The sequence below is a fragment of the Oculina patagonica genome, chromosome 14 (assembly GCF_052425735.1).
Source record: "Oculina patagonica isolate OP01 chromosome 14, crgOcupat, whole genome shotgun sequence".
In the NCBI taxonomy this organism is placed as follows: Eukaryota; Metazoa; Cnidaria; class Anthozoa; order Scleractinia; family Oculinidae; genus Oculina; species Oculina patagonica.
The window spans coordinates 13,946,757-13,970,408 of NC_135771.1; the positions used below are offsets into that span (position 1 = coordinate 13,946,757).

The 23,652-nt window shown below is 38.0% G+C and overlaps 4 protein-coding genes across 4 annotated transcripts; 1 reads left to right on the plus strand and 3 right to left on the minus strand.

Moving 5' to 3' along the window:
- Positions 1–310: 310 nt before the first annotated feature.
- On the minus strand, positions 311–6,362 carry LOC144637997 (cell division cycle protein 20 homolog). Its single transcript, XM_078497094.1, has 7 exons — positions 5,854–6,362; positions 5,503–5,634; positions 4,151–4,347; positions 3,744–3,838; positions 2,856–3,090; positions 2,340–2,465; positions 311–1,638 (listed from the first exon to the last, which is right to left on the minus strand). Exons 1-7 carry the CDS (start codon positions 6,293–6,295, stop codon positions 1,348–1,350), a joined length of 1,518 nt encoding a protein of 505 aa, XP_078353220.1. The 5' UTR covers positions 6,296–6,362; the 3' UTR covers positions 311–1,347.
- A 186-nt stretch (positions 6,363–6,548) lies between these two features.
- Positions 6,549–11,486, plus strand: LOC144638038 (uncharacterized). The gene is made up of 2 exons (XM_078497144.1): positions 6,549–6,704; positions 9,643–11,486. Exons 1-2 carry the CDS (start codon positions 6,570–6,572, stop codon positions 10,084–10,086), a joined length of 579 nt encoding a protein of 192 aa, XP_078353270.1. The 5' UTR covers positions 6,549–6,569; the 3' UTR covers positions 10,087–11,486.
- A 289-nt stretch (positions 11,487–11,775) lies between these two features.
- On the minus strand, positions 11,776–15,279 carry LOC144638033 (uncharacterized). Its single transcript, XM_078497140.1, has 3 exons — positions 15,078–15,279; positions 13,899–14,267; positions 11,776–12,289 (listed from the first exon to the last, which is right to left on the minus strand). The coding sequence occupies exons 1-3, from the start codon at positions 15,192–15,194 to the stop codon at positions 11,933–11,935; spliced, it is 843 nt and encodes a 280-aa protein (XP_078353266.1). The 5' UTR covers positions 15,195–15,279; the 3' UTR covers positions 11,776–11,932.
- Positions 15,280–17,724: 2,445 nt separating this feature from the next.
- LOC144638986 (collagen triple helix repeat-containing protein 1-like) lies at positions 17,725–21,793 on the minus strand. Its single transcript, XM_078498255.1, has 3 exons — positions 21,613–21,793; positions 18,350–18,721; positions 17,725–18,060 (listed from the first exon to the last, which is right to left on the minus strand). The coding sequence occupies exons 2-3, from the start codon at positions 18,671–18,673 to the stop codon at positions 17,725–17,727; spliced, it is 660 nt and encodes a 219-aa protein (XP_078354381.1). The 5' UTR covers positions 18,674–18,721; positions 21,613–21,793.
- Between the last annotated feature and the right edge of the window lie 1,859 nt (positions 21,794–23,652).

Here is a 23,652-nt window from a genome sequence, read left to right on the forward strand (position 1 = left end):
ACTCAGTTCGTGCTTTATCAAGTCTAAAACACTTGGCTGCGCCTTGTGTTTTGAAATTGATAAAGAACTCCTGCTCATTATTTTTATTAAACATTATATAAACAATAAATGATAATAAAAAAAAATCTGCGAAATTTTTTAACCCTCTACATTTTACTCTCGTCCCTCAACAAAAACCTACACCCAGGCACTGACTCACTACTACGCCATCCCAGAAAATTCAATTGAAAATAATTTTGTTTCACTCCTTCACCCAAATCAAGAAAACCCACAACACATTTTTACTTTGCCAACATATTTTATTTTTTCAACCAAGCTCAACATTAATAATGTTAAATCTAACCAACTGTACAAAATAATTTTACTTAAAATATTATTTTATTTCAAGTTATGTACAAAAAGATCATTACACAATGATCTTTTCATTTGTTTCCTATTAAAACTGACAAATTTTGAAACAGCCATGAACAATATTTTTTACACCAAATTTATCTGACATTTGGATCACTAGTTATCAATAACTGAACCTTCTTTAAGATGTATCTACTGACGGTTTTAAAATCAATAGGATCACAAAAACTGATTGGTATAACCTTTAGAAACTTATGTCCTGCTCAACATATTTTACAGTTTCCTATAACAAACACAATTTGTAGAATAAAAAATCCATTGCACATTTGAATAACACATGCACTCTGTTGTTCAAAATCTAACTACTAATTGCATTTTTTCACTGCCACCAATCATAATTACGATGACAAACAGGAACCTTGGAAAAAAGAACAAACAAAATGGATCTAAATCTGTCTTTCAAAACCAAAAGTCACGACCTTTTGAACTTATTAAAGTCCACTTTTCTTTCCTGAGAGGTCTGCTAAAGATGATTGACAGCAGCAAAAAAAAATGCAACAGTTGATTGAGCCAAGTTTGTATGTTATTAAAAGACACAGTTATGTACTTATGGATATTTCACCTGCAATGATTTTTCTTTATTAAAATAAAATTTTTTACGAGGAATGCAAATCCACTGGTGAAATTTTTCTGTTCTTTCTTACCCTTGTAAGTCAATAAAAGGCATTAGCTTTGAGTAAAACTACATGTATCAGAATTTTTTTATTTCAACCACAACAGTGTGACACTGATGGTACAGATACTTGGCTTTTTATTTTATTAACATACTAGGAACTACAGTACTTTAATTTATCTGTCACAACACTAACATTCTCCCCACACCCCAGTCAATTGAAATATATTTTTAGAGGAAACAAAGAAGCTTATGCATGGGTTGCCTCTGAAAGGCATTTTTAACAAAATTATTTAATATCTACAGAATAACCTTAACATTAATTAGCGAATGCCCAGACGTATTAATGAACCACTTGGTGCATTCGGCTTGGCCTTTTTCTTAACAGGGTCAGTAGCAAAACACTTCCAAATTCTAAGAGTCTCATCTGCGGCTGCAGAGACAACTGTCTGTCCGTCTGGACTCATGGCCATGTGAAGGACACGACAGGAGTGACCTGTCAATTCTGTCACTTTTACCATTGATGGATACTTCCATACCGTCAGCTGGTTTTGTGCATAACCGTGACTGGATACCAGTTCTTTGTATTCTTTTGACCACAAAATGGAGCACACCTAGGAGTTTGATTACAAAGGAATTTAGAATCAGTTACACAACATTGTATTCGTTGTTGAACATTGGATATTAAGGAGCTTTCACATATCAAAAATTTTAACAGATTTTTGAACAACCAAATTATGTATATAATTTTGTGTCAAAGGAAACCTAAAATAATAGTTCATTTTTATTAACAATATTGCTGTATTGGAGCACATTAACTGTTAACAAGCATCTTTGGCTGCAGATAACTAGGATGGAAATGGATTGCAAGGCTAAACTTTTCAAGTTGTCAGTGATTTGAAGTACATGTCGGCGTCAGCAACTGGAAGACTAGGCGGCTGTGACAATCCAAGCTTGTTTCTTACAAGCTGGTTGCTATGGCCAAACCAACCGGTGACACGAAATCAAGTAGCTGATGGAACTCCTGCAGGTGCTGGCTTGATTTGAAAACCCTGAGTTGTCTTCAGTTATCTTCATAAAATTGATATTTATAGCTGTGGTTTGATTTCTCTTTGCAAATTTAGGTTATTTCTTCCTTAAAAAGTTGTTCAAAGATAAAATTTCTCATGGGTTTTACATTGTAAGTTGCCTACCACTTATTTCAAAACAGTTTATACCAAAAATTCACAAAATCCCAGTGATGTAGCCTATTTAATACTGCATCACTCTTGAAACTTGTAAAAAAAATTAATTTTAATTTCAATTGACAATTTACCTGTGAATGAGTGTCAACACTGCTTAGACAATTTCCAGAACCAACATTCCAAAACCTAATGTGACGATCAGCTGTTCCTCCACCACTAGCAAGTACATTGCGTTGAAATGGACACCAGTCTAGTGCCTGAAAATAAGCACAAAAAATAGAGCTTAATAATTACAAAAAGTTAGGGCAATCTGACTAAACTCACGGTTGTCAATAACACCCAGGTATTCTGTTGTGAATAACCAGCTAAATTTCATATTGCTCACTGAAGAATGCCGCATAAGGCTATTAACTTCTTCAAATCTTATTGAAAGCCCAGACAATGCTGCAGGGGGAGGACAGATGGACTTAAGTATCCCATGCAGGGGGAGAGAGAAGCAGTTTTTCAGAAATGTAGATGTTTTGTGCTACAGAGTTATAGGGCCGATAGTTGTTGCCCCAAAAGACTTACTTTCCTACCTAATAATCAAATTTAACATTCTTAATTAGGGAAGAAAAAAGTCAATTAAAATAAAATTTATTACACACCTTGACAGCTGCCTGGTGTTGATTGAAGGTGAAGACAGGAGTACTGGTGTTATTGATTGTGTTCACACCAGCATCCCATATCATCAACAGGTTATCATTTCCTCCGCTTGCCAGGTATTTGCCGTCAGGAGACCACTTCAGTCCACACACTTCCTGTGTATGCCTGGTTAGAGTTGCGACATGATGGTTTGCCACACGGACATCATGATGGTGAATAGCACCACTTCTGCTCCCGCTAATAACACAACATGAAAATTTGTAAAAATACAATTTTATGCCACATAGTTGCTCCTGTAGTCCACTTGGAATGTTGAATCTAACATTTAAGCTTTACAATCTCTTTGTATTCTTCCAACATCCTGCTAAGCTTACCTACTGAATTGACAAACCATAGAAATATATTGTATACAGTGTAAGACTATATTACTTAAAACAGTTAATAACGGAAGGCTTTGGCCTTTCTTATTTGCTAAACAAATTTTTAAAACTAGGCAAGTTTATTACCAATTTCATTTAACAATTGTTTATTTATTAGTGCCACGCAGTATTTGGAACTTTTGTTTTTATTATCAAAGTTTAGTATTAGCCTTCAAGCAGGCTCATGTTTAGGAATTCATGTTGGAGTGGCAGAGCCACAAGAACGAGTCATTTTTTTGTGCTCCCACCCAGATGCCTCTTGACCGGCTTGCTTTGCTTGCTGACTCCACATTGTGGCTTCACTGGTGTGCTTGTTTCAAAGGTGCAGTGTATTACAATTTTTAACTGTACTGCCATGTTCTTAGGTAAAGAACCTTTGAGACACGGACAAAATTTTCACATTTTTTACTGTGGGAATAAATTTTTTCTGTTGAAGGACTTAATACTGGTATCTCTCTCTTACAAATTCACCTTGAGAGTATAAATGAGTTCCATGACAGGCATCCCACCCTTGCTGAATGTCCCGACATGCTTCGTAGACGCTTCTGTGCTTCTACATCCCATAACTGTAATGATTAAATAAAGCCACTGATAAATAAAATATATAATTTAATTTGTCATAAATCTATGCACAGTTTTTCAAAAAAAAAAACTACTACCGAGCAGCGGTATTTTCTCGATTAATCCGGCGTTTCTTTTACTTGTGCAGTTTATTCCTGCCTGGCTTTCATTAAGCAACCATTTATCCATTATTTTTGTGGCTAATATATGCCTACACAATTTAGGTCGGTCCCATAGTGTCTCTCACAAGTACCTATGGACTGATTCTAAAAACACTTTATACAGAAGCTGCAATCTACCGTGATAATGATATTTACCTGTACAGCTCCATTACTGTCTCCTAAAGCAAGATAATTTCCTTCTTTGATCCAAGACACAGCTCCAACATAACAGTCGGGTGTGGCAGTTTGACAGAGCTGCACAATATCCCCTGAAGCCGCATTCCATAAGTAAACAAAACCACCCAGCGCTACTGCTAAGTGGTTGTTACAGCTCCAGTCCAGGAGATTTAAATCTGAAAAAAATGGCACACAACTTTTGTTTAAACAAACAACTCTAGCAAAGTACACTGTACATGAACCTGATTCAAACAAATGTGTTCAATTTTCATTGAAAACAGACTTCTAAAAACACTTTTCGAAAGTACATTCAGTCGAAATTGGAGCTCACTGAGAGTAAAATGATCAAGCTTTTCATTGGCTGGAAAGTAGATAATTAACTCTGATGTAATTTAAAGTGCTAGAAAACACATGTAACCCAGGAAATTCCAGGAATATTCTTCCTTTAGCCCTAGAAGGAAAGGAGTTAGGCTCAGACCAAACGACTTCACATGAGAGGAATAAATTGCAATTTTGCAACCCAAACAGGTAAAGCTCGACCATTGGGTCAAACATCAAACATAATCGTCATGAACCAACCACCGAACCAAATTCAGAGCTAGCCTGCGGCTTTGGTCGAGCAAGAACGAATAATTATTTTGACGCTAAAAAAACATTAACATACAAATTTAAAATTTATTGATTTATCTTGTTTCAAACTTATCATAAATTAAAGATCGAGGTTTGTTCCATGTGCAGTCGATCGTCTCTCTCGCACCTTTTTATCATAATAATCTTCACTTATTAGAGTTTATGTGTTATCAAAAATACAGCACTACATTAAGCAATATCATAGAGAAGTGTTTCTCTTATCAATTTTATTTCAATAGATAAAATGCATCTAAATATCAAATCTTTGCATTGGTTTTTCTTTGCTAGCTTAGCCAATCGAAAACCAAGCTTTGTTCAAGGAGGCGGAGAAATCAACGCATCAACTTGTCAATTAAAACCACGTGTAGGTTATTGACACTTTGATTGATTTCAAAGCCAACAAAAAAAGTCAGCAGGAACAGCTGAGTAAAATACACCAAATCAAAGATTAGAGATTACTCGTGATTTTTTATCGAAATTCCACATCAATCTTCTTTGAGTATAGATTTGCATGCTTCACTTTCTAGCAAAGAAAAGCTTCAGAATATTTGCATTCGCACGACTTCGGTATAAACGTGAACAGGCATGTATTCTGCAATCAAACATGAAGGTGACCCTGGCCTTTAACAGAGTGAATGAACCTTGACTTTTTACACAATATCGGTTTACAAAACTACCAAAACAAAACTAGTTTTACTTACAGTAGTCGTCAATCAGATCAGGAGCATCTAATATCCTCTCTGGGACCTGTGGAATATGTCTCGCGTTCTTCTTTGTTGATGTGGAAGGAGTTTTATTCTGGCTGTACAACACACGTAGGTCATTCAAGTGTCCTGCAAGAATAGAGAACAGATAAACAAAACGGCATTACTTAATAAGATTCACAGTGATTTTAAACAATAATTCTTATTTCATAACGATTCACACGAAGGTAAAACTCAACTGCAGCTTTCACTGTTTATATCAAGAAGATCAAGAATATAAATACGAATCAAAAGGTTGCGACCTGTTTTATTTCATTTACATCCAAAGTACCATAGATAGTCTCATACCTTCTCTTGGTGTTGGTGCTTTGTTCTTGAAGGCAAGAATCCTGGCATTTGCTTCGTTTCCACCCAGGTTCTCCGACATGTTCTTCTTGAACTCGGCTTTGGAAGGACTAGCACACTCGTTCTCTTCGTTCTCGAGCTCCAGATCAGCTGAAACCATTTTATAATAGTTCGCTTCAAAGTTCATAGCGCTCCTATTAGGAATAAATCTGTCCTCAGATGGTGTCTTCGGCTTTCCAGGAGTTTTCTTTAGAGATTTCGGTGTCTTCGATGGAGTCTTGCTCAAGTTCAGCCTCGAAGAGTTACGGAGCGGCGTGGACGAAGTAGCGCTCGAAGAACGGCGTTCAGTTGATTTTCTTTGCCATCGTGGAGCTGGTCCTTTGTTGATAGGAGCATCGAGTCTCAGGAGATCGTTTACTTCAGTTTGAAAGCTAAATTGTGCCATTTTTTCTTTAAAATCGTGGAATAAATTTCCCTCTCATCAAAAGCTCGTGCGATTATCGCTTGCAAAGCATGCAGATACAGATTGAAACGACGCGCTAATTTCTCCTGCTTGTTGTAAAGCGAGCTCTGATTGGATAATGAAGAAAACACTCATTGTGATTGGCTATTCCCTTGACAGCTCAAAACAGCTGATCGCTTGAACGTTGTCGTGACAACAAGCTTACTCGGTCCCATTCTCCCTCTCAAACTGCCCTGTTCGCGAAAATTCCCGCAAAATGGAGCTCTGGCAGTTCGGCTTGATTCTGTTGTTCGGCTTTGGGGTGAATTTAATCGAATCTACGGATTTCTACTCTTTGACTGTCAACGATTTGCAAGGAAATAGTTTCCCAATGAGTGTCTTTAAAGGAAAGGTCAGTGTTTACAAAAGGAATGACTTAAACTTCTTTAAAAATACGATATGCCTTGGAATTCAGCGCTTCGTACTCCCGGGTTTTTATAAAACAACTAACTTGTAGCTAGAAAATGCGTTATATACAAGTTCATTTAGCATTATTTCTTTGTATGCTGTTAATTCCTTCTATCATATTGAAAAGGCTCGGAAAGCAGCTTAATTTATGTGTTCACTTGCGGGTTAGTTGCGTTACAATGTCTGTTTGTCATCAGTCACGCATGGAACTTCTGTTATGTTTCGTGCCACGTTGCACATATTCTTGCACATAACCTCTTTGTTTGAAGAAAATGTTATATGATTAACCAAAAGAATGGCTGGGTTTCTGACCACACAGTGAGGCCGCCGTTGCTGTATGAAATCCTGTAAGGTTCTCATACATGTTACCAAATTTAGTTCATGAGAATGTCTACACTTGAAAAGACATGATCATCTAAAAGCAATCACGGTTTTAAAGCCAGATTCTCCCATATTCAGTGCAGTAAAAAATCAGGCATAGATATGAATAGATTTTTGAAAATTTAAGGCTTAAGGGCAAAAAACTCCTGCGTTTTAAAGTCAAACAAGAAAAGACCCATTTCCATTCATGACCCCACCCCTCTTGGGTGTCTCTAGATCTGCTAGTGCATAAAACAAGCTTAATTTGAACAAGGGGGAAGGGCCACAGGGTTAATAATACTCAAAAATCATGTACAGAACCGAAAAATGGAGCTTGCAGTTGCATTTATTCTTTGGTTTGGTGCTTATGTTCAAGCCTTTCTGACGAGAATGGTATGTGAGCCTTTAGCAAGGAGACAGCTTCTGTGCTATCAATATATATCTTCTGTAAAAGAAGAACTGTTTGTCAATTATGGTTTTGCATTGCAAAATTATGCTGAGCACATGCTACCATATTCATTAAGTTTCATGACGATGTTCTCGCAAATAAAAAAATTATTCTTCTTTCTACCCATCACCGATAACCCTAAGTGTCTTAGGCCCGGTTCAGACGCCATTCTTTTCATGAGCCGAACTCACTTAAATTTGAACCAAACCAAATTGACAAAAGTACGCCTCTTGATTCAGACGCCATACTTTTTGGCCGTTCCGAGGCCGTTTCTAATACAGTTGCAATAAAACCAGTCAAAATACATTAAAATAATTTATGAATTAGGATCGGCACAGGAAAGGTACGGCGTCTGAATCAAAGCCGTTCCAAAGGCGTTCCACAGGCGAAATTCTCAGCCAAGCCAGGCGGGAAGAATGGGTGAGCCGTTCCAAATTGAAACAGCCGTTCTTATTTGATTCAGACGCCGATCTTTTTATGTACAGTCGAACCCCGTTATTTCGAACCGTCAGGGGAAACAAAAAATAGTTCGGAATAGCGGGAGTTCGAAATAGCCGATAGTAAATGACTGAAGGGCAAATCCAAGGGAAACAGGTTTTAGTTCGAATTAACAGGGAATTCGAAATAACCGAGTTCGAATTAGCGAGGTTCAACTGTACTTAATTCAAGGAATTAGGTTCGGCTCATGAAAAGATCGGCGTCTGAACCGGGCCTTAGTATCTTTAAATTGGGCCATATTTCAACTATTTCAAAACATTTGTTCACATGGTAGACCTAATTTTGGATCTTTTGGGCACACCCTCCTATCAGCATGTCGGCCATTTTTAACGTGTTTCGTCTGAACGAGATCAAAACTGACTTGTGAGGTAGTTTCAGTCCTGCTCAGAATAAACATGTTTGGATCATAAGTCACGCAATGCACCACCTAATGTGAACACTTTTTATAGCGAAACACATTTCATTCATGATCATTCCCCTTGCGCTCCCTTTCTCGTTACCCATCTCTCCCTGCCCTGTACCTTTGCCGCCTGCTATATGAAGATGACTAGGGACGAGTCAGGTTTCGCCTGGTGTGAATATAGTATTAGACGTATCTCTGGGATCACACTATCACTGAAACGTGACAAGTGTAAGCAAAAATGTCACGTTTGTAACCTACTGTATTGAAAAAGATGGCATCCTTTAGTCTATGTTTTATACTATGCAACTGAATGTTTTGACTTTGCTTCCAATATATGGCTCTGTAGCTTGGTCAGTTTGAACATAATTTTGCACTGGTGATGTAGAGGTCACAGGTTTTAAATCCTGGTAAATTGCGTATTTTTTCAGAGCTTATTTTGTAGCGAGCTAGTTGATGTTAATCACAAACAACTGCAAGAAAAGTGCAAGATTACATACTAGGAACTGTGTAGATTATATCTTCATGGTACATGTAAATACACTTTGTCTGTGGCGATTGGTAGATTGATTATAATTAGAAGGAGGGGGAGGTACAGAATCAGGAGGAGGGAGAAATGGCCAAAAAATAGGGAGGAGGGAGAAATTGTGGCTAAAAAATAGGGAGGAGGGAGAAAATGTAGCTCAAAAAGTCGGGAGGAGGGAGAAATTGGCACAAAAAGTAGGGAGAGGAAGAAATTGACGCAAAGAGTAGGAAGGAGGGAGATTTACCCTCATGTCCTCCCCCCACCCCTCTTAGAAGGATTCATCCAATCTGAACTTTTAAGTCACTAAATTTTTGGTGGCCTCTGTCCATCTTCATCAGAGTAGAATGATGAACATTCGTTATACATAAAGCACATGTGAAGCATGTTTGAATACGTCATCCAATTTTTAATTTCTTAGCAGTGGCATGTAAGTGCTCAGAAGGGGTTTTCTTTCATTAATGGCGTTAACGTTGGAATCCTGGTATAATAATCATAATTTTTATAATTATAATCATATCTTCACGGTTCACATTCTATTTACAGTTCAGTTCACATATGACCCATATTAACACTAGTCAGTTAATTATAATAACCAAAATAAGTCGAGAATCATTCATCATAATTGTATCATTGATACTTGTACATTGTAGGTCTTGCTCATTGTAAATGTCGCCAGTGAATGTGGCTACACAGATCAGCATTATAAAGAGCTGGTTGAACTGCAGTCCCAGTTCTATGAACAAGACTTCAGCGTCCTGGCATTCCCGTGCAACCAGTTTGGCAAACAGGAGCCCTTGAGAAACAGCGGCATTGCACGATTTGTCAAAAACAAATACAATGTGAACTTCCCTGTCTTTTCCAAAATCAAAGTAGCTGGTGAAGATGCCCACCCTGTGTACAGGTACCTCTATGAGAGTGTGAAAATAGAGCCCCCATGGAACTTTGGCAAGTTTCTTGTAAGCAGAGCTGGTCACGTGATTCAGTTTTGGAATCAACACAATTCACCACTAAGCCTTGTCAAGTTTATTCAGAAGCATTTAAATATGGCCCTAGTTGATGATTATGAAGTTTACAATGTTTATAAGGAGCTATGATGCAAACATATGAAGAAATTTATGTAAAGATAGTGCTGGGGAACCTAAACATTCCAGATTAGCTTGCTTCAAACTCTGGCGTTGTTGATGGCCTTCTCAATTTTTTGAAGAAAAATGTGATATCTAACAGTTTACTAAAAGACTAACTCAATAAGCAAATAAGTACCTAATGAACATATATAGAAACTTAGAACTTTGTCTGTGCCAAGTGAACAATTGCTAACATTTCCTAACTGACTCACCGCCAAATAAACACACTTTTGCAATGAATGAAAACGGGGGCAAAATTGTGCATTTGCTGTCATGTGTCTAGTTTCTAAGGTAGTTCTTGAGTTTTCACTTGCTAGATAAGTCTCCTTTACAGCCGTTTTTGCTCATAAAAATTTTGCTCATAAAAAAAACAAAGATTCAGAAGGTTAACTTGACCGCTCGGGTAGCCAATCAGAGCACGGAATTCGTTTCATCTTGACCGCTCACGGAGCTAGTAAAATAATGAGAAACCTTAAGTCCAAAAAAAATTAATTCCAAGTACAATAGGAAAGCTACTGTGGTCAAAATAAAAGGAAAGGTATGTGGTTCAGGTTTAAGCAGCCATTAGTGGAGAGAAGTGTTGCGTGACGACCCAAATAACAGCTGTGACAGAGACTATTGCTAGATGAGCTAGATAGGCCTTGATCTCATCATGAAAGGGTAGTTGCGTGATTTATAATGCCAAGATATGTTATTCATCCTGTAAGTGCTTCAAGCTGAATTTCTGCTATTGTACATTTTTAAAATACAGGGTGCCAAAGGGCTCTAGGGCCCCAAGAAGCTGGGGCTCCAGGGGTCCAGTTTCCCAAAAACGGAACTCTGGGCTCCATGACGAACATTCTCAGGGCTCTGCACTCCGTAGCGAAGGGCTCCATGCAAACAGAAAAACAATGGGACCCCAAAGCCAAAAGGTCTAGGCCCCTGGGCTCCAGCCACCCCCCTTTTGGAACACTAAAAATACAACTGTGCAGGTTGTGTCGCATATTCAACAATCACGTCAGCTATAATTAGAAGTAGAATTGCAGTCTGATGATTGTTGCTCTGAAGATGTCAAAGGTTGCTGCAATTGCGCAAAGTTTACACTGGGCATAGGTTTATTGACAATATACTCGACATACGGTGAAACCACAATATAACAACCTGGCCAAAGTTAATAACAGTAAAATATGTATTGTAATAGATCCCCGGTATAACGAGTCGAGCCCCCATTGTAACGAACGCATTTACTTGGTATTTCTTTATATCGGGTTTCATTGTACGTATAAGATACATAGTAACGTAAACATAAATGGGGTATTTTAAAAGTTTACAGAGAAATTGTAGTTTATTTTTGCATTATTGTTACGTTTATAATTACTTGTCACAATTTAATAAGGCACAAATATTTAGTAAAAAAAAACTAATTAAACTGCAAAAAAGAGATTTATCAACAGTTTTTTCCCTATGCTCTTGCACAAATAATGGAGTTATTGTTAAAATTACAGTTACTAGGCTTATAATTTACCATCCTCATTTCCATCATCGCGCAAAAGCATCACAGTGACATTCAAATCCTAGCAGGCGGGAAACGCCCGAAAGCTTTTACTTTTGGCTGAGTTTCTACTAATACAAGTTCTAAAATAGCTTCTCATCACATATTTCATTAGAATGCAACTAGAAATTACGTTTCGCAAGTCTTTTTATATGAAGTCTAGAAAATGTTCACACGTTTATAGCCTTACTTTTACGCATTCACATAGCTAGAAAAATATTTCACCAAAATTGGACAAAAATGTCTAAAGCAAAAGCAACGATCACAATAGTAAGAACTGATTAATTAGGACTGGGGCCTAGATACTTCCTCAATCATTATCCGGGACACCGATGTCCATCCAGTGTAAGCGTCACCCAAAGAAGTGCCACTGGGACATTTTCCTACCCATAATTCCACCCTAACCGTGCCCTGTGGGATGTTTTCACAGTATCCCTCAAATGATCGATGATGAAGCAGATTAGGATCCGATGACCAAGCATTGTACACAACAGCTTCGATTGTCATTGGTCCGCTGCATTCGTTACCACTAAACTTGAAGAACCACCGGTTACACTTAGACGAAGAACCTCTGACTGCCATATTTCCCTGGAATGACACTTTGATCGCCGTATCAGACCTCAGCTTATTAAATGAGCAGTCCTGGAACGGAAAGAAGTGATACAGCTCAGTGCAAATAATATGATAAAATATAACCTAAGCGATATCGGAGTTCCAAAAAAACACATGCGTGCATCGGGATAAAATTCAATATTCATGAAAGTGATACAGACTCGCGTTATCGTTTATACAATGCGATTCTAGCCTTTGTGGTAACTCTAGCCTGTGTGAATAGAGTCTGAAAAGCTCTGATTTTACGTACCTTTTCGATTGAAGTGAAATTGCAAACACAAGAGTCAAGTTTATATAAAATCAACAAAAAACGGCAAACTGTGTACAACACAAGTACCAAAGCGGGTAGTTAGAGGGGACAAACATATATAAAGTATTACTAAAACTGAGGAATTATATTTAATGGTTTAAAAAATGATTTCAGAAAGAGAAATGCCTATTATTCTTTACGTTAATAACAACATCAAGACGGCCATTAGCCCCGAGGAAATTAGACCTTGCTGGCACGAGTATCGCCGTATATCATGCTGTGAATGTCATGCTACAATATAACGCAACTTTTGTTGAGTAAGTTACCTTTATGTTTAAATGACTTGATGTCCTTGATAAAAAGAAATACAGTTGACCAGAGGCTTGTAAGAATAACAAAGTGTCACGAGGCATTGAGCCCAAAGAACTTTTGATTTAAGGTGCAATTCCTTACCTACAACTGGGAGTTTCAATATTTAAGAAGGCACGGCCTTCCTAATTCAGGGTATGACCCTGAAGAAGGAAGGCCGTGCCTTCCGCAATATTGAAATAAGACGGACACCTCCATAAGACGGATACGTGGTGATCGTCCCCGCCGTTTTTTCAGTCATTTTACAGTAACTAAACTCCCCGTAAGACGAAGACCTCTCTAAGACGGACAACGGACACTTTGAATCGTCAACAGACAGTTAAGAAGTGTTTTTCAATGAACAATATTTCAAAACTTCGTATCAACATACAGCAAAGTTAGTCACTTTCTCACCAAAAACAAACTGCTATAACAGATTCGAAACAGATTACTTCTCTGCGTTAGTATATGGACACTAAAGAGGTCGTTTTCTACTTATAGTCTTTACACAAGATGCCGTGAACGTTTGCTTAAACAAGTGAATACATATAGACAAGTTACAGCTTGCAACATGTATGTACTGCTCACTTTTCAGAAACTAAACTATCGATTGTTATGAACAAGCGAGTCAATTTTCAAAAAATATTTTTGTCCCAGTAGGTTTTTCTAGAGTCAGCGACGTGAATTCATTGCGCATAGCCGTTCAGCTATAATCTCAGAATTACTGGTGTCACGTTACCTCGACTCTCAATAAGGCGGACCTCTCTAAGAGGGACAGTTGGGGCTGGTTCCGAAGGTGTCCGTCTTAGAGAGAGTTGACTGTACTTCTATTGCTGGGCACGGTGGTCCTTGCAAATGTACGTTCGTTTCTTTCTTACCTTGATCTTTCCGTTATCTTCACCGTCATCTAGATTTTCATTGTTCTGCGGCTCCAATACGAATCAGCTTGTACCAGCAAAGCTTTTGCTGGCTGCAGACCCTCCCCACCCCTACCACACTTTGGCAAAGTTGGTAATTGTAGCAGACTTATTTTTCTCTTACCTTGATCTTCCCGCTATCTTTACCATCATCACTTTTCCACACACATTGTTTCCAGTTGGTTTGTGGCACTGCACTAGAAGGACTTGTCACGCTTTCTCCTTTCTCGCCCTTGTCGCCTTTTATTCCTTGATCTCCCACAAGTCCTCGCGCTCCTTTTATTCCCATCATTCCTGGCGGTCCGTTCTTCCCACGAGGCCCTTCAATACCTCTCTGTCCCTTTGGTCCCATCATTCCTTGCGATCCCTTGTCACCAGTCTGCCCTTTAGCTCCATCTCTTCCCTGTGGTCCTTGCGGCCCCGGAATGCCAGGCATTCCCGGCATTCCATTTGATCCTGGAATACCTGGAAATCCATGAGTAGATATGAATTTCTAGGAAGGAAGTAAAAAATGCATTTGCTGAACAGAGAAAACACAGTGTAAAGCTTAAAGGAGCTATGTCACGGGCAACCCATCTTGAAAAATCTGGCAAGTTTTTTCAAGTTTATCGTTCGTAATCTGTCTTAATTTTCATCAGTCGAAGCCATCCTTGGTTATTTTCGCATTTTTACTACTTTTCTGTTGTTTTTCTACATGACGAAACTAATATTTTGAGGTTTTGGGTGTAATCAGAAAAATGACTAAAAATATCGTGACAAAAACGAAAAGCATATGTTTCTCATGTCTATACATATCGTGATCTCACATTCAGATAGTCCGAAAAACAATCTGCGCCTTTATGTTTCTTTCTGCTTTTATTTCGAAGTATCAGTTACCTGTAACAAGAGTAATGTTGAAGTCAACGTGTCTGTAACTTTTGCATAAAAATCTAAGAATAGTCAAGTTTCAAAAAGTTGAATTATTTATTCACATTTGATCAGATCAGCCATATTGGGTATCACCTCTCTTGAAGCCGATTCTTACTTGTAGAACACGAACATCAGTAAAACGTCTCTTTGAACAATTAACAAAGACTTATGAAAAATATATTCTCATATGCTCTGCTTTACTTCTTAGTTAGCGAGTTCTGCCTCTATTTAGGACCAAGCGCATGCCTTTTTTGCTTCAATCCCAAACTTAACTTACATAACTACTGCAAATCATTTAAGTACACCATGGAACTTGGTTGGAATTATGACTGCTATAATGCCGTGATTAGTAAATTGATAATCAGGAGAGGGCCAATGGATATTCTTATTGTACCTCACATAAGTCTTTGGTAGCGCCGGTATCTTGTTGTTGAAGGCTGGTAGTGGGTTCCAGTGAGTTAACTGTTCCACAGAATACCAGCAAAACAGCAAAATACACAAACTGTACCATTCTTCAACAGATAGACACCTTGCTCAAGGATATCTCTACAAACAACAGCAGTCAGAGGCTTCACGTCTGTGGTTCAACTTGCTTCGTCACTGGTTCCGTGATGGTTTAAGCTCAGTTTTAAAGACTCATCTTTTTATCCCATGGAATTTAATTTAAATGTCAGTGAGCATAGATAAGATGTTTTAAGTATTTTAATGAAAAGATAAGGACACTTCTCTTATTACACAGGTATGAGCAGACAAAGCCTGAAGATAAAATTATATATTGTTCTCGACGTAATGCGAAATTACCCCTCTCCCCCTCCCGCCGACGAGGGGCGGGGTTCAAGGACTCTCCTAGTTACAGTAAGAGTATTGTTGTGTAAATGTTTTCTTGTTCGTTTTTATAAAGTAAGTTTTTACCTCTTTTTGTAGTAGGGTAGGTATTAATAGGGTAAAGAGTTAAGAGGGGAGGTATGGAAAATGTTGTTGCGAATCAGGGTCATAAGGAGTTAGCTGAAATTGACGTATTGAGCTAAGACAGTATAAAGACCGAACAAACAATACCAACAAAAAACAGTCGCAGATGGTCCAATATGGCTGTAACATTCTTGATCGAACAGATGGCAATGATTTAAGCGGATAGTTTTCCGAACGGTATCGGCGTGTTGTATTTCTCCTAAAGAAAAAGCTAAAGTACGGAACTTAGAAACACACTAGAACTTTGCTGTGTTTTAAGATTAACCTGAACTAAAAAGAACTTAATTTGCAACATGATAAGGACGATAAGTAACAGCGGAACTCTTTGATACTACAGTGTGAGCTCAATTAATGATAGCTAATGATGGTTTCGTAATGTTTCTGTTTGTTTCTTAACGTGCATCAGATTTAAACCCCAGCGTTATGATGTTAAGGATGGATTCTTTGGTTATAAATTTGATGAAAACATCAGCCAATTTGGTAATTTCCCTGTTGGACTAAGGTTTTGTATTTTAAAGCTGTTATAACATCTGTTATTATTCAACAAATTCGCACGATGCCAATATAAAGGTCGCGTCAGAAAGTCCTTGTTATCCGTCATCCATGCATCCTACGATATACATAGGTTGACAAGATTCATCTGAAATCTTCCAAAGTGCAGCATAATCACAGTGTTATACCTGATATAAATAACAAGCTCAGCAAGCTTGACTGAATTACAGACCCCATCTGACAGGGCCTCATTACAAGTACGAACGCGGAGACAAGAATGGAAGCAATGGGTTGAAGATGTTAGCAATGACAAAACATGCGTTGTCGGATTATTGTTTAGTTATTGTGCCCTAATCAAGGTTAAAACTGCACGCCTTTCTATTTTATTCTAATTCATTGAAATCTGTGCTCGTCGAGGACATGTTCCGAATCGGAACATTTTTTTTTTTAATTTTTTTTTTTTTTTATTAACTTAATTGCAACACACACAAAAGAAAGAAAAAGCTTATTTACAAATTGATTACTTACATTACCTCTACTCGCGGTACAGTTACATACATTACTTACAGAAAAAAGAAAGACTACTTACTAAACGATTACTTGCACTACTTACGGGACCGTTACTTACATTACTTACAGGAAAAAAAAGACTACTTACAAATTGATTACTATAAACATTACTTACGGGACAGTTACTTACATTACTAAAATGAAATTATAATTTATTGAGGCTGAGCAGGAGAAGAAACTAACACTACTTACATTAAGTCTAAAGGATCGAAAAACAAGAAGAAAATAAATGAAAAGGGGAAAAAACGATACTACTTTATAAAATAAAAGAGGAGTTTAATAGTTAAAGATTAAGTGTCAATGTGTCAGATTTTCCAGTTTGTATTTAAGATTGAGTTTGTTGCTAAAATCAGTCAGACAAAGTAAACTGTTATTTAGCTTACTTGCATATATATAGTATTTCATGAAGAGGAGGGTGTAATTGACTTTTCTTTGAAGCGCTGTATTGTTCTTTAATGCATTTTAAAGTACGTTACAAAGTTTTACCGATAATATATTTGCAACACTATATTTGTAGGCGATAAAATACTGTAGTTTTCACTGCGGCCTTAAACACACGAAAAAGTTTGTTTTCTAGAACCATGGATAGTAAAAGGACTTTTACTATCCATGCTAGAACAGTGAAGTAACATGATACATTGCAGGGGGGGGGGGGGGGGGCACTTCACCGCATCAGCACAATGCAACTGTAATCTTTAAAGTAGTAATATATTCTGAGTAAAGTCAGTTTTGATGTAACCTGCCATTTGACTGGCAAAACTTGTCGTTGAAGGAATATGGAAACATTTTATTAAAAAAATCTGTACAATTAAATTAGCTTCTTATCATAAATTAACAGCTTTGCGATTTGCAACTTATATCTACTTTAGAAATTTAAATGTTTTATATGCTAGACCGAAACACATTTGTGGCCTAACTTTAACTAGCACTTATAGCTAAAACAGTTTTATCGATTCTTACTGCTATAATGACCTCTCTTGCCTTCCTCGAGCTCAATCAGGCGAGCGATCTCAATGACAAGATTGATTCATTATCCGGGACACCGATTTCCATCCAGTGTAAGCGTCACCCGTATAGCCTGGACATGATCCTACCCATAATTCCACTCTAACCGTGCCTTGTGGGATGTTTTCACAGTATCCCTCAAATGATCGATGATGAAGCAGATTAGGATCCGATGACCAAGCATTGTACACAACAGCTTCGATTGTCATTGGTCCGCTGCATTCGTTACCATTAAACTTGAAGAACCACCGGCTACACTTTGCATCACCAATGACTCTCATAACCCCCTGGAATGAGACTTTTATCGCTGTATCAGACTGAAGCTTGTTAAACGAGCAGTCCTGCAACGAAAGAAAGTAAAACAAGGTTAGTGTTTATGTCTAAAATGCAACACTCTATCATGTATCAATTTTTTTGTTATTTAAACACCACCATCTTTATATCAGAAATAATGCACAGTGGTCACCTAACGAAAGCATCGGTAAAATCTCACTCCCTCTACCCCACTCTGAAAAAGCATCTTAATTTACATTCTGTCGAAACACGAATGTAATTAAATTAGATCTTACATGATATGATCAAAATCATTTTTCTTGTAACCATTAACCAATTAGAATGTTTCTTTTTTACCTTGATCTTTCCGTTATTTTTGTTGTCATTTAGATTTTTCCACACACATTGTTTCCAGTTGGTTTGTGGCACTGCACTAGAAGGACTTGTCACGCTTTCTCCTTTCTCGCCCTTGTTGCCTTTTATTCCTTGATCTCCCACAAGTCCCCGCGCTCCTTTTATTCCCATCATTCCTGGCGGTCCGTTCTTCCCACGAGGCCCTTCATCACTTCTCTCTCCCTTTGGTCCCATCATCCCTTGCGATCCTTTGTCACCAGTCTGTCCTTTAGCTCCATCTCTTCCCTGTGGTCCTTGCGGCCCCGGAATACCGGGCATTCCCGGCATGCCATTGGATCAAGGAATACCTGGAAATCCATGAGTTGAAATGGATTTCTAGAAAGAAAACAAAACATTCACTCATTGGACAAAGGTACATAGAGTAAAACTTAAAATAACACGAGAACAAGTTGTTTTTGTATGTCGACACATATCATATGTCAACTTCTGAAAGGTGTAAAAAACAATCTGCGTTTTCATTTATTCCCAACGGCTTTAGCAATATCAATTACTTGTAACTTGAGTCAAGACGTGTCCACACATATCCTCTTTTATTATTCAACATATGCGCGCTTCCTTTTTTTATTTTTTTTTTTTTTTATATATTTTTTTTTTTTTTTTTTTTTTTTTTTTTTTTTTTTTTTTTTTTTTTTTTTTTTTTTTTTTTTTATAAAAATTTTTTTTTTTTTTTCCCCCCCGAACCCCAAATTATCCTGCGAAATCGCGCGGAATATCGCCTGATACTTAGCCGACGAGGCCGTAGGCCGAGTTGGCTAAAATCAGACGATATTCCGCAAGATTGAGCAGGATAATTGACCCGTCATAATTGTTTTATTATTCAACAAATTGTCAACGAAACACATTTTGCAGAAAGAAAAACTGTAATTATGCAACGCTTTACAAGATTTCGGACGAATCTTCGCAACTTACGTATATCGCAGGATATCTGTTATGTACGGTGACAGATATCGTTAACATTTTGACCATATATGGGCAGCGCGCGCATGTTGTTGAATATACGAGACAATAAGTGCATTCCCAAAACTATATAAAAATTAACAAACTTTGATGTCTATATCAAACGTATTGGGTCTTATTTCTACTAATCAGGTCAAATATTTTCCAATATACAGTAGCATGTGAACTTGACATGATAACCCAATATCTGCAGCAGATTTTGGGTTATCATGTGATTGTCGAATACAAAGTCCGCCTAGTTTCCAAGCCCCTCGTCTGTGAAATGCTGTAAAACTTTTGAAAATATGGCTGAGCGATTCGCCTCCGTTTCCGAAGAGGAATTGAAAGTTTTGATCAGAACAAAGATTCTAAAAAAACACCAAGAGAACAACAAAAACAAGTGTAGAAATTCTGAATGATTATTTGAGGGAGAGGAACCTGGAGGAACCACAAGATAAATCCGCTTTGGCCAATGTTCTGACGAGGTTTTACGCCGGCGTCTTCGTTTGCAAATTGTTTAAAAACGTATAATAAAACAATTATTGAATTCGGTTTTCGCATGATATCGTGAATTATCAAAACCTTGTGTCTGTGTCATCTGCCTCAGCCTTCGGCTTCGGAAGATAGCACAGACCTCGGATTTGATAATTCACGATATCATGCACAACCTCATCCAATAAGATAGCACAGACCTCGGATTTGATAATTCACGATATCATGCTCAACCTCATCCAATAATTGCTTATCACAAGTTGTGTTCGTTTGCATAGGCGTACGGGCAATTTTTTGCCAGGGGGGGCGGTGAGACATTTGCCCAAAAAATTTTCGCAAGTTGCCCAAATTTTCGCGAAACAGTCAAGAAGAAATAAGGGTCATACGATTTACTAACATAGGCTTACAGACCTTACAAATGAAGTGAAAAATTCTTACATAAGAATCTATCATATCAGCTCATAAAACATGTTAAAAGAAATAGCTGTCTCTACCATTTCGACGGCCGAAGATGTCAGCAATACGATCCATGTCACTGTTGACTACAGAGTTGGAATATGCCCATTTAATGCTAATAAGTGCGATGACAAGTAATAATTTAGGCCAAGTAAAAAACAAATGTTTCTCTTACGGATTTTTATAAAAGAGAGAGCGGGCGGGCTTATTTTTTTATTATTATTATTATTTAGTTGCATTCCATACCTGTGTTGTTCGAATATCGATGTTTTATCCTCCATCGTCAAATTCTCTAGGCCAGAAAATAAATCCTGCAAGGTAATTGACCTATCCAGTACGGAACTAGCGTAACACGGTTTAAAGTTTTTTTGTTCTTTCTAACTTTTCCAAAACAAATAATAAAAAAGAGAGACGGCCTTAAATAATGAAGCGGGCGGGGACAAAAACATTTGTTTTGTTTTTTTACTTGGCCATACTGAAACGTTGTCGCCCCATCAGGTGCTGTTTTCAATCTGCGCAACGCACTGAATGCGGATCGTTCTGCAGAACACGATGTAGCAGGTATCATTGCATGGATATGAACCACGTAAGGAAACTCTAAAAACTTATCAAATAGATCATTCCCTTGCATTGTCTACAGCATTTCTGAAACAGTTATGTAGCCTAATCCGCGCATACGACGAAAACTCACGCACATTTTCTGCTCGGCGTCCAGAATCTCACCGTCGAAAAAACTACAAATATGTATATCAACAAATGGTTCCTTTCACTATTAATCAGAAGCTCATCAGGTGCTAAGCAACCACTGTCTCATGTGAATTTAGTTAACTGGCTTAAACACGCCGTCTTTAGGTTAAAATAGAAAATATTTATCTCTTCGAAAAAAAACTTCTTAAAAACTGGCTTTGCCCAAATTTTCTCTTGCTGCCCAAAAAAACTGAGTTGCCCAAAATTTGGGGGGGCTGCAGCCCCCCCTGCCCCCCCCGGCCCGTACGCCTATGTTCGTTTGTGAAGCCAGGATCAGTCTTTATACGTAATAACACGGACATCATTATTATTGAGGCAAAAAAACTATCAACATCCCCGTTTCATCCCATCCCCGTTTTTTAGAACACCTCTTCGAGGTCAGAAGGACCGAAACATTGCTCTGTCCTCCCACTGCATATATTAGAGCAAAAAAACAGCCCAAATTCTCCCGTTCCGCCCCCTCCCCAATTGCTGAACTCAACAGGAACGAAGGACACGAAAGAGAACTCTTTGTACTACTTGATCAGTAAATTGTTTGTCACTAGAAGAGGAAAAATTTATATCGACTTTTGTACCTCACATAAGTCCTTGGTAGCGCCGGTGTTTTGTTGTTGAGGGGTGGTAGTGGTTCCCAGTGAGTTTCCTGTTTTACAAAACATCAACAAAACAGCAACATACACAAACTGTGCCATGTTTCAATCTTTGACACGATGAACACTTCCAGCAGTAGTACTTCACGTCTTTGTGGTATGAACTGTCTTCGTTAAGCTTCGTTACTAGCTCCGTGATGGTATGTGCTCAGGTTTAGACACATTTCAGTTTCAAATGTCAGTGAGTGTGGACAAGATGTTATGTTTAGAAACAGAGTTAAAAGCAGACAAAACAAAAAACAAAAGATAAGCAGACTTCTAATCGCGCACGTACGGGCAAATATAATGTAAATACTAGTTATGCAACGCTTTCGAGTGGTATACTATATGGAATATCCCACGAGTCACTTGTATTTTCTCGGTATGCACACGAGCCTTTAGGCGAGTGTGTATACGAAGAAAATACAAGTGACAAGTGGGATATTCCATAGTATACCACGAGAAAGTGTTGTGGAACTATTTTATACCATGCCATAGAAAATACGCTTACTAAATTTTGTCGAGAATACAATCCCAGCGCACGATGGGAAGGTTGGGTAGAATACCGTCGAATATACAACGGCTTTACTGTATTCTGATTGGCTGTATTTTCTATGGCATGGTATAAATATGATTATTTTGTTTTTGGTGGAGATGCGAAAATTTCCTCCCAGGGTTCAAGCACTCCGGTAAATGTACTGAGTAAAAGCGGGGCTGTGTAGATTTTGCAATTTATTCCTAAATTAGGTAGGATTTCACCTCTGTTTTTTAAAACGTGTAATGACAAGACAGTGTGAGGTCTATTATTAGTGATAAGTAATAAAAAGAAAGATAACTGGAACGCTTTGATATTTTTAAAAGTTTGAACTCGCCACACCGTTTGTTTCTAAACGTGCATCAGATAGATTGGATTTTTGTTTATTAAAAAAGTAATAAAAAAATTGGTAAATTTAATAAATTTACAGCTGTAGTAATATAAAGTAACTAGTATACCAAAATGGTAGAAATGCTGCCAAAGGGAAAGAACGATGTAGATAGAACTGATGCTTAAAGTAACTTAATGAGCTATACCTTTTTATGTTTGAAACGGTTAAGTATTGTAAAATTGAAGTGAGATTTAATATTACAATATCCGGCAACAAGATGGAAACTGAAACTCTTTAATAAAATCAGACTTGTCAGTAACAACCAAAGGTTAGGAAGTGCGGGCAAGATTGATGCAAGGTGTTGAAGAATTAATAAAAGTTTAACAGACGTGTACTACATAATTCCTCAGGAAGCGATTAATGATTTAGTCCGCTCAAGTGCTCAGGCAGGATCCGCTTGGTGTATACACACTTTCGGTCATGTGTGGTGACGCACAGCACTGGCAGTGCAGCGGTTATTCAAAAAGTTTTACGCCAGGCTTTCCCCCCTGTTGCGTAAAACAATGTTTCAGGCAGGCCTTCATGATGTCGGTTTCAAGTTGCAAGTCACACCGGAAGTCACAGCATTAAAATTAAATTGAAGTGAGTTTTGAGTCTATTCGAGTGAACTTTTAAATAAATTTCCACTGAAAAGCAGAGTACTTTACTGTTTCAGTTAACTTAAGGATGTTACTTCTTTTCAATCCTGCCTCGCGCCTGGTCACAAGCAAAGCGCAAATCAACAAGGCCGCATTGGCGCGAGGATCGCGAGAATCACATTGAACTCGACTGCACATCGTTAATCTTCCATTCGCGCATAACCACAATTCCTTGCGCCTTTGATTTTACCGCCGACCACAACTCCTTGCGTTTGGTGAAAAAAAGTGATTGCAGGCCCCATAAACTAATCCTTTGCCGATTAGAGAGCTGCCTCGCTCGTTCGCTTCAGGCTCACTCGCTGCGGCAGCAATAACATCGCCAGATATTTAACAATTATTCCATGAGTCCGCGTGGTAAATAGCCAACGAGGCGCGAAGCGCCGAGTTGGCTATAACGACTCGTATCCAACAAGGGCGAATAG